Source organism: Apaloderma vittatum, unplaced genomic scaffold (genome assembly GCF_000703405.1).
Source record: "Apaloderma vittatum isolate BGI_N311 unplaced genomic scaffold, ASM70340v1 scaffold4059, whole genome shotgun sequence".
Lineage (NCBI taxonomy): Eukaryota > Metazoa > Chordata > Aves > Trogoniformes > Trogonidae > Apaloderma > Apaloderma vittatum.
The window spans coordinates 11,267-21,970 of NW_009733382.1; the positions used below are offsets into that span (position 1 = coordinate 11,267).

The following is a 10,704-nucleotide window of genomic DNA, read 5'->3' on the forward strand; positions in this document are numbered from 1 at the left end:
GGAACATCCGCCTTATGAGGAAAGGCTGAAGGAGCTGGGTCTCTTCAGCTTGGAGAAGAGGAGCCTGAGGGGTGACCTCATTAATGTTTATAAATATGTTAAGGGGGAGTGTCAGGAGGATGGAGCCAGGCTCTTTTGTCCAATGACAGGAGAAGGGCCGACAGGTGCAAGCTGGAGCACAGGAGGTTCCACAAAAACCTTAGGAAAAACTTTTTCACTGTGAGAGTGCCAGAGCACTGGCACAGGCTGCCCAGGGAGGTTGTGGAGTCTCCTTCTCTGGAGACTTTGAAAACTCACCTGAACGCGTTCTTGTGTGACCTCCTCTTGGTGATCCTGCTCTGGCAGGGGGATTGGACTCGATGATCTTTCGAGGTCCCTTCCAACCCTGAACATTCTATGATTCTGTGAACTGTTGTCTTTGATCTGTGGTGACCAAATGCAGTCTTTTGTTTCTGTTTTAATTGGATCCATATGTATCTTCTGAATTTGCAGGCCTACGTTGTCTTTGTTACAACGTTAGGGGGTCAGTGGTTGGAGCGCAACTTTGCTACGTTTTTGTCACATGTACTTGATCTGGTCTCACATCCTCGTGCAACTCAGACCCATGTGGATGCAGTTTACTCTCGAAGATGTGTGTCCTTTATCCTGAGAGCAACTGTGGGAAGCCTACTCGGGGAGAAAGCACAGATTGCAGCTGCCAAAGACATATGTCAAGCCATTGGTAAACAAATGAAGGCAGTGGGTGAGAACCATTTTTCTTTATTTGAGACCAGTTGAAACTCACTGTCATTATACTGGGTCAGCTGGTTTTCATCTTCCATCTTCTGCGAGGACTAATTCTGTTGTAATGGCAAAAGATGATTCATCTGCTTTCTGTTTGAGATGCGCTATCCAAAATCTATGTTCTACTTAAAAAACGATTGTGTAAAGCTCGCTTGTTACCCTGTGGTGTCTTTTGGCATTTGCATTTGTTTAGAAGGGAATTGAGGAAAAGAGTGCATTTGCAATCTAGCTTGGGATAGGTTGTATTGAAAGTTGCATGGAATTCTTTACTGCTAGTGTTGAAAATCTTGTAGGTCATGATCTTATAGATCCTTGTGTATCCCCCACGAATATCCATACTGAAATCCAATTGGATTTTACAGGTGACGAAGAAATCTGAAAACTGAAATTAGACAAGATAAGTGTGGCCCTTTTGTATGTAATCACTAGGAGGACTGACAAAACTGTGTTAACATTTGTTTCTTACTAAATTACTTAATCTGAGCGTGAGTTTGAGAAAGTAGACTGGAATTACACAACAATACATTTACCAAGCATCCGTTTCTTCTCCTTTTCTGCTGCCATCTAATTTGAGTTTAAAGTAATGTTTGACATTTAAAAATAGAATTGATTTTAAAACTTTTTCAGGCTCTTGTAACTATTTTTTGTTAGAGATAGAATAAATATGGAACCTTAAAAAGATCATAAATTGTGGAAGTGTGGTCTCGATGATCGAGTAGTGAGGTGGATTGTGAACTGGTTGAAGGAAAGAAGTCAGAGAGTTGTGGTCTATGGGATAGAATCTAGTTGGAGGCCTGTATCTAGTGGAATCCCTCGGGAGTCGGTACTGGGACCAGTACTATTCAGTATATTCAACGACCTGGATGAGGGAACAGAGAGCACTGTCAGCAAGTTTGCAGCTGACACAAAATTGGGAGGAGTGGCTGACACACCAGAGGGCTGTGCTGCCATTCAGTGAGACCCAGACAGGCTGGAGAGTTGGGCAGGGAGAAATTTTGTGAAAGACAACAAGGGCAAGTGTAGAGTTTTGCACCTGGGAAAGGACAACCCCATGTGCCAGTATGGGTTGGGGACTGACCTGTTGGAGAGCAGCGCAGGGGAAAGGGACCTGAGAGTCCTGGTGGGCAACAGGATGACGGTGAGCCAGCAATGTGCCCTCGTGGCCAAGAAGGCCAATGGCATCCTGGGGTGTGTTAGAAGGGGAGTAGCTAGTACGTCGAGAGAGGTCCTCCTTCCCTTCTATTCTGCCCTGGTGAGGCCACATCTGGAATATTGTGTCCGGTACTGGGCCTCTCAGCTCAAGAGAAACAGGGAACTGCTTGAGAGAATCCAGCGCAGAGCCACAAAGTCGATGTAGAGGGTGAGTGTCAGGAGGATGGAGCTAGGCGCTTCTCAGTGATGTCCAGTGATGGGACAGGGGCCAATGGGTGCAAGCTGAAGCATACAAGGTACCACAAAAACACTAGGAAAAGCTTTTTCACTGTGAGGGTGACAGAGCACTGGAACAGAGAGGTTGAGGAGTCTCCTTCTCTGGAGACTTTGAAAACTCACCTGGATGTGTTTCGGTGTGACCTGCTCTAGGTGATCCTGCTCTGGCAGGAGGGGTGGACTCGGTGATTGGTCCCTTCCAGTGCTGAACATTCTGTGATTCTAACTACAATGGCTATTAGTACCAAGAAAAATTAGTTCATTGGAACTCTTTCTTCCGAGATGAAACAGTTGCAGGAATTTCCATTATGTATTTGAATGATCAGAGCTCTTTTTTAAGCATCTGTGATGAATTTGGTGACAAATTGGAAGTATTTTTAATTGATAATGATTGCCTTCCTTCATAGAAGAGGATTATTTTCTAAATTTTTACTGTAGTAGACATAAATATTAAGGTGGTGCTAAAGTCTTTTTCCTTTGAAGTGACAGTTGCTGCTTCTGGGATATTGTGTAGGAGAAGGAATGTACAGTGGGATCTAGGAACCTAAACGGATAAATTTTAATATTAATAGAGGTTGTGTGCTAAATGTGTGTGTGAGATTTTTAATTTATTCAGGTTTTTTCCATATATATGCATGCAATATTATATATGTATGCAGAACTTAAATATGTTATGACTATATTTTTAGTTACTGTGTGTAGATACAATACACACATGCTGCATATGTATATACTTGCTTTTCTGTGTTATACGGTTTATCCTAACTTTTAGTGCACTGCCATCTGTAGTAACTGTGGATCTGTTTCTGTGGATCTGTCTTTAGATGATTGTATTTGGTCAATAGCTGTAAAATTATTTCTCTTCAGAATGTGTTTGCTTTGTGAATCACATTATGACCAAACTTGTGGTTTTGTTTTAATAGAGGGGTTGATGTAAAAATTAAACTGTCTCTTTATATCTGTATATGTTCAGGTGTGATTCAAATGGTAGTTAAACAAGACATGTTTATCTTCTCTGCAGAAGCAGTAGTGAATGACACTAACAGTGAAAATAAGTCAGGAGCTGCTGATGTAGCTGCAAGCCAGCATGTAATGGTGTGTGCTCTCCAGGAACTGGGCAGTCTTGTTCAGAGTCTGAATGCCACTGCATCTCCTCTTATTCAAGAACCCTCTATTGGTATGCAAATAAATTTAAGTAGATTAAATGAGACATTTGGGTTATTAATATGAAATATTGTTAAATGTGGTTAAATAATAAAATCAATATATAAGAAATGGTGAAATTGACACTCCTTGTAGTACTCTCATTGACTACATTTGTCCCACTTGTTATGTTTAGTCCCCTAACTGTAGTTCAGGTTTGACAAAGTATTAAGCAACTTTGATCAAAGTCTACCTGAAGCTCCTTTTAGAGTGAATAAAGGTGTAAAGCTGTGATTTTTAGCATTGATTTATTTCTAGTAATGATTTTATAGTAAATAGCTTGTTTTGCTATGTAAGGTCTGACATACTTACTTCTAGAAAGCTGTATTGCCCTCAGATATAAAATTTCTGTGAGGAGGTTAAGAGTATTTTTAGGTGAAGCTGTTGATAGTCCCATTTAAAAAGCTAGTTATCTGGCTTAAGCTGATTAGGCTTTCTGTGGATTTTCTTGTTTTAATGTCTGAATCCACATTTGAACTGTAGTGTTGCAGTGAAGTTTTTTCATTTTATGGTGCCTACATGTTTTCCAGTGGAAAGGCAGGCTCCAATTAGACATTTAGTTATGTAGATTGTTGTTCTTATGCATATGACATTTTTCTTATACTGATTTTACTCCAGCTATGGGTTGGGAAAAGCTGTGCTCATATTTATTCCTTTTGGCTGCTGTGCCCTGTAAGGACAGAGGGGACTGGGTCTCAGTGTTTTTGTTTTTGTTTGTTTGTTTGTTTGTTTGTTTTGTGTGGTGTGTTTTTTTCTGTTAAGTGCAATGAGTTATGTAGGTACAAGTTGTTCACTAGCTGCAGTGAAAGCAAAAGAAAAAGGCAACAGTGAGGGCAGGGATTCTGAAGTAGGAGTTTACAAAGTTGGAGATCTGGACAGAGGGAAGTGTTGGTGTGGACACAGATGGGACTGAAGAGCTCACAGACAATGGGCTTAGCTAAGCATGGAGATTTAGAAAGTGTAGAAGAATGGTAACTTGGTGCAGGGGACACAGCACTGTCAAAAACAGAGTACAGTGATCAGTGACATCTATAGCACATGCTTGTCTTCATTGTGAAGTGAAACTGAAGATCAGTCTTATGTTGCTCTGTTATCGACAGTCAGTGTCAAAGATTGTCAGATTGCAGGAATCATCCAATGCCCATGTCTCTTGTCAGTTGGTCAAGCAGTAGAAGTCAGTCTCAGGCAGCTTCAGCTTTGCTGGTGAAGCCTGATGTGGAGCAGCATAATGCTTAAACACACTTTCTTTAAAGAAAGTCATAAAATTGAAGTACTTTAATTCTGATTTATTAACTTCCATGTTGTGTGTCTAGTATTGATTCAGTTTGCTTGTCTGCTAATATTAAAAAGCACATCTGAACTCTTAAGACTGCAAACTCTCTTTTCTGTAGGCCTGTTGGAGACAGTAACGTCAGTTCTTCTTCATCCCAGCATGGCTGCTCGACTTGCTGCCGCATGGTGCTTGCGGTGCGTAGCTGTGGCATTGCCTTTTCAGCTGGCTCCGTTTTTAGACAGATGTGCAGAAAGACTGAACAATCTGAAGACCTCTCCTGAAGCTGTTAGTGGCTACAGTTTTGCCATGGCTGCTTTGTTAGGTGGAGTCCATCAGTGTCCCTTGGGTATTCCTCATGCCAAAGGAAAGGTGAGATCATGAGAGTTTCATCCCTGAGTGTACTAAAAGATACCTTTTGGTCTAGAAGTAATAGCTTTGCAAAATGTGTGACAAGGTAATGACTTAAAACATTACTAAAATGGAACTTGTGGCTAGTAAGAGAGCAGTGGCCAGGGAATGTATTTGTAGTATTTCGGTTGCAATATTTACCAGCTTTTTCCCCCTCTCTATCCCAACTGCATTCTTGTTTGGCATATTAATGAGTAATTACTGAAGAGAGCATTAATGTTTGTGTTGTCATAAGCAAAACATCTGCATGAAATGCAGCCTACATGCACTCTATATGGAAAGTCAATTTAACTTATTTGAGAACAACTTCATATATAGTCTAGTTTTGGATGTGTAGCAGTGGCTTAATTTATATTTTAAAAATCCATTGGTTTTTGTCATTTATGCAGATGGTGGTCAGTATTGCTGAGGATCTCTTGCGAACTGCTGCACAAAACAGCAGACTCTCCTTGCAGCGGACTCAAGCTGGATGGCTTTTACTTGGAGCACTAATGACTTTAGGTTTGTATAAACAGTTTGTTTTTGTTTCATTTTAATGCTTGTCCAAGAGTTCTGATTATCCACTGTGGCAAATGGTCTCTACATATAATCAGTCCAGTATCTAGCACAAGAGTATTTATACCAAGGGAAACTGAGTGTGAGTGCATTTATTTCAGCAGTGTTGTTTATGCTGGGAAGAAGTGAAATATTAGTGTTTATGTAAGCTGAAGGATAGTGGAAGTTGTAGTATCTCAAAAAAATTCTGCTCTGTCTTAGAAATCCAACCTTTAGTCGTTCTATGAAAAAGGGAAAATCGTCCATAGTTTTGCTTCCTTAGTACTGTGGTGCAGTAACTCAAATGCAGTGAACATTCCAGCAAGTTGCATGTGTGCTTCTGGATAGGCAGTGCTGCTTTTTAGAAGTGTTATCAGTTGAAAAACCATTCAAGTGTCTTTTAAAAAAGCTGGTTGTTCATATGTTCCTATTTGCCGTCACAAAAATATGATAAACTGTATTTTCAGAGGTTATATAAGTATACTCCTAAATTTTGCAGCAATAGTATTTTGGGGTTTTTTGTTTGGGTTTTCTACACTGGAAAGTATGATGATAATAATACTGCATTCTGCAGTATTTTCATCTCACGACAAGTAACATTTTGTGTGTCTTCTTGCTTCTCTAAATTGTCTCTTTTTTTTTTTTTTTGCCTGCTTATTATCATGTTTTTCTAACAGTGTAATCTTATTTGGATTGTTTTTTCTAGTATATTTTTAATGTAATTGTACTGGATCTTCTGTATCTTTTTTTGGAAGTTTTCTTTAAACTTAACTGTTAATCTAGTTACATAATAACTGTCAGATACTTTTCTGTGAATTTTATGAACAAGGTAGCATAGGCTGAAGAGCTTGCCTTCAAAATAGAAATTATATAAAAAATATCTAAGAATAAAAAGATAGTAAAAAGGCAGTTGGCAGTGGTTACCTATTACATGACAAAATATAGAGTTGCCTGTTTGCTATTTTTAGTACTGCTATCAACAGCGTTACATATGCTATTCATTTGCTATACCTTCAACCTAGAAATGAGAAAGAATTTCCTTTGTTTTTCATTGTTCAAGCAGAGAGAAAAGGAAAAGTGAAATAAGAGAAAGAAAAATAGATTAAAGAGCAAAAGCCATCATGGCAGATTTTTCACACTTAGTTAAATGCGTGTTTTATTGTACTGTCACTTCATTTTTTTGCATAGGTCCCTCCGTTGTTCGGTATCATCTGCCGAAGATGTTGCTCCTGTGGCGCAACGTGTTTCCACGCTCTCTGAAGGAGTTGGAAGCAGAGAAGGCGAGAGGAGACTCTTTTACCTGGCAAGTAACGCTGGAAGGCCGTGCTGGAGCTCTGTGTGGTAAGAATGTCAAACTTTGAGATTACAAGATGTGTTAACCATAACGTGTTCCCACTTATCGTAGAGAGAGCTCTTAACTTCTCTGCCTTCTTTGAAAATGAGTAAGATGTGTCAGATTTTCATCAGTGTTACCTGGTTGTGTCATATAGTTTTATGAACGTGTTACGCGGTCTTTGAATAAGCATTTTTAATTGCTGCTTTTCTCATATTCTCTTAGAATCTGTTTCTTGCACATGCTTTATGTTTGTTAATTTCAGTAAAATTTTAATTTTAACTCTTTTGTTACTAGCTATGAGAAGTTTTGTTGCTCACTGTCCTGAGCTTCTTACAGAGGATGTGATCAGGAAGTTGATGACACCCATAGAATGTGCAATGACAATGATGTCACAGTGAGTAGGCAGTTTTTGCTCTTTATTCACTTTTGTCTTTTCCTGAACCTGGAGTTCTAGAACTAATTGATTTTAGTTTATATTCTGACCTAGTACTGCACTGTCACTGCTTGACTGTGTTGAAAAAAACTTTTAGGAGCATCGTGTTTATGGTTGTTAGCTTTGTAAAAGCATGTTATTGCATAGCCTGTGCTGAAGGACCTACTTTGGTAACTTGTTAACAGTGTTTTGGATTTCCAGTTCAATGAGCTTTTGAATCCATAGTTTGCTTATCCTGATGTAAGAAATTAGAAAATGAAGGTACCGGTATACTTCATGTTTATCAATAAACTCTCCTTTTATGAAATGTTCTAATGAAAAGACTTTAAATACTTTACAGAATAGAAGAAAATGCACACTTGTGGGTTGGGTTTTGTGGTTTGATTTCTCCTTCTCCACCTCCCTCTCCCTGTTATTAAAATAGGAGCAACCTCCTCTGAGGCGGTACCTCTCTGATTTACAGCAGTGCGTAGTGGGCTCTTTTTTTGTTCTAAAAAACGCTTGGTCTGTACATTTACCTCTGAAGATGTAGTGGTAATTAAGTAATGTTGCTCAGAGCAGTTCTATGAACACTTATTTCTTGTCTTGGCTAGAGATGTAAGTGAAAAGAAATCTGAAAATACACTTTTTCAGTAACTGCAGTATTTCTGTTTTTCTCTTTTTCTCTTTTGATTCTATAGTATTCCATCAGTAATTAAGGCCCATGGAGCTCATCTCAAAGCTAGTGCAGCTATGGTCCGTTTAAGACTGTATGATATATTGGCTTTATTACCTCCAAAGACATATGAAGGTACATAATTTTTTAATGATTTTTATCGAAGAAAATTGTACTTAATCCTTTCGATGCATTTTTCATGCTTGCCTTTGAAGCAGATAGAATATTCAAAATATAGAATACTGGAATCCTTAAGAATCTTTTACTATGTCCTCTTGACAGTATAAGTAGAGAGAATGAATATTGCAAAAACTTTAGAGTAATGTTTAGAGTATAGAAATTACAGTCTCGTTTGTAGGGTTGAGAGGTATGGAGATCATGTTCTGAAATCCGATATAGGTGGTTTATATCATTGTTACTTACAAGACAGAGAACATTTCTTAGTATACTCAAAGGACAGATATGAGAATGAAGATTTAGTTTTGGTTTATAGTTTGTTTTTTAAACTCGATTTGACCTACTAGACAGATTTATGCTATTACTATTAAATTACCAGGCACTGCCACATAATCTGACTGATTGGCTTTTTGGGTTTTGTTTGTTTTTGTTAATTCATTAAATATACATGATCATGTGGATGAGCAAATTTTTCTAAAATCTAGATTGTTATCCTGAAAGGGATGGCCTGATCTGTTGTTTAGAACACTGGCTTGGGAATTGGGAGCACAGGGTTCTGTTTGAAGCCTTGCTCTTGGCTCTAGTCTCATCAGGTTTATGTCTCTGTCTGTTTGCTGCCTGTAATGGTGCAGGCTTTGCTTTGTAACTTTTGATTACTACCTGAAATGTTTTGGATAAGAAGCAGCAATTATTGTGTTTATGTCTGTCCTTTTAGGATCATTTAATGCGCTTCTTCGAGAATTGGTTGCAGAATTTACTTTGACAGACAACTCTGCTAATACAACCACATCACTTCTGAGGTCTCTTTGTCATTACGATGATAGTGTTCTTCTTGGCTCTTGGCTGCAGGAAACAGATCATAAGTCGATTGAAGACCAGGTAGTAAAAAACTAGAAAGAACAGTGAATTATCTGCACTCTGCATTATGTGTGTGTGGAGGAAGCCTTCTAAAACTGGAGCTTCATGCCTTGTTTTAGTCTTATTCAGAGGTTTGTTAGACTTAAGTCCTTTTGATCTACAGTGCACCATCTTGATTTAAAACTGCCTACAGCTGAGATATAAATTGCATAATGCTACTCATATAGTCGTAGTTAGTGAACTAACCTGATTTTTTTTAAACCAAAACTGCTCCCTACCCCCATGCTGGGATCTTCCTAGTTGTTCTTTTTTATATTTTTTTGATCCAGGAGAAATGTCAGTTCCACTTAACTTGTGTAATAAAACTGCTGCCAAAATTTCAGTATTGCAAATGGTAATATAGCAAAACAAGATTTAGTTTGTTTTGTAGGTGTAATATGAAATTTTACATTTCATTTGGAAGTGTTGACACAATTTTGTTAGCATTATAAGGAATTTTCTGCACTTCTAAAAGCGAGTCTTTGAAATGTATAAATTAAAAATTTTAACAAAGAAAGCAAGTATTACTATGGGGATTTGGCTTAATAAAATTTTTCAGATCAACTGGTAATATTGACCCAGTTATTTTTCATATGGCCTTTGGAGAAGAAATGTAGCATAGGGAACAATTTCTTAATGTTAAATAGTTTAGGAAACTATCTGGTAATGGCTTTCTCTTTGCTTTCCTAATCTGTGATGACTACAAAGGGGATGGTTGCTTCTTCTCAAGCCTTTTATCCTCATAGATTTCAGGGTTTACTGATGTGGAGAAAAAAACCTTTGTCCATCTGGGTATACTGACGAACCTATCTCTGTATTTATAATTCTGCTCTGATTTAATTTTGTCAGTGAAATTTATTCCCTAGACAACTACCAATTTTGAGCAATTGCTGAACCATACCATCTTACACTTTGCAACCCAGTTTCTCGCAGATTTCTTGTTGTAAGAAGGGGGGAGCTGAAAATATATCTTCTGCAGCAGCCTATCTAATAATGGTAAGGTATCTTAGAAGGCAGCTATCTTGACTGAGCAGATCCAAAAGCCGAGCCTGATGCTAAGTGTGAGAAACCAAGGGGAAACTGTTTCTGTGAAAGGATCAGCATGCCAAATCAGAAAAGGGTTTTGTAAACTTCACTTGTTTGTTGTGGTGGATATAGGAGACTTCAAGTGCAGTCTTCAGTTCACAGGGCTTTTTGGGATGTTCCTCCTCTTTCCTGATGCACCCCTCCCACCTTTTTTCTTTATTTTTAACCTATAGCTTGTAAAACAGTGTCACTGTTGGTAACTGAGTCCATGTAGTGGATCACAGGATTCTCTTGTGCCTGGTCACGCTTTATCGTTTGGTAATACGGAGGTCTCAACAAATGTTTGCTCTGTTTTCTGACTTTCTAAGAATAATACAGAGCTACTAGATTGTAATTTTGTTTCATGATTAAATAATTAAGAAGTTACTAAAAAGAGTTTTTCTTCAGAGAAAATAGATTGTTTAAATGTATGAATAATGGTTAGGAAGTATTTTCACGATGATAGGAATCTTAGTAATTTTAGTGCTGTTCCTAAATCTTTTCTGTGTAGG

At 38.3% G+C, this 10,704-nt stretch overlaps 1 protein-coding gene across 1 annotated transcript in view; it reads left to right on the forward strand.

Annotated features, from left to right (window-relative positions):
- The window catches only part of HEATR5B (HEAT repeat containing 5B), a gene marked incomplete at its 3' end in the record, with an annotated part of 33,452 nt that overhangs the window by 7,133 nt on the left and 15,615 nt on the right, over nucleotides 1-10,704 (forward strand). The window contains exons 7-14 of the mRNA XM_009875857.1: nucleotides 493-742; nucleotides 3,233-3,388; nucleotides 4,806-5,056; nucleotides 5,485-5,596; nucleotides 6,818-6,970; nucleotides 7,260-7,359; nucleotides 8,079-8,188; nucleotides 8,946-9,109. Coding sequence (XP_009874159.1) covers nucleotides 493-742; nucleotides 3,233-3,388; nucleotides 4,806-5,056; nucleotides 5,485-5,596; nucleotides 6,818-6,970; nucleotides 7,260-7,359; nucleotides 8,079-8,188; nucleotides 8,946-9,109 — 1,296 coding nt within the window. The remainder of the gene's footprint in view (nucleotides 1-492; nucleotides 743-3,232; nucleotides 3,389-4,805; nucleotides 5,057-5,484; nucleotides 5,597-6,817; nucleotides 6,971-7,259; nucleotides 7,360-8,078; nucleotides 8,189-8,945; nucleotides 9,110-10,704) is intronic.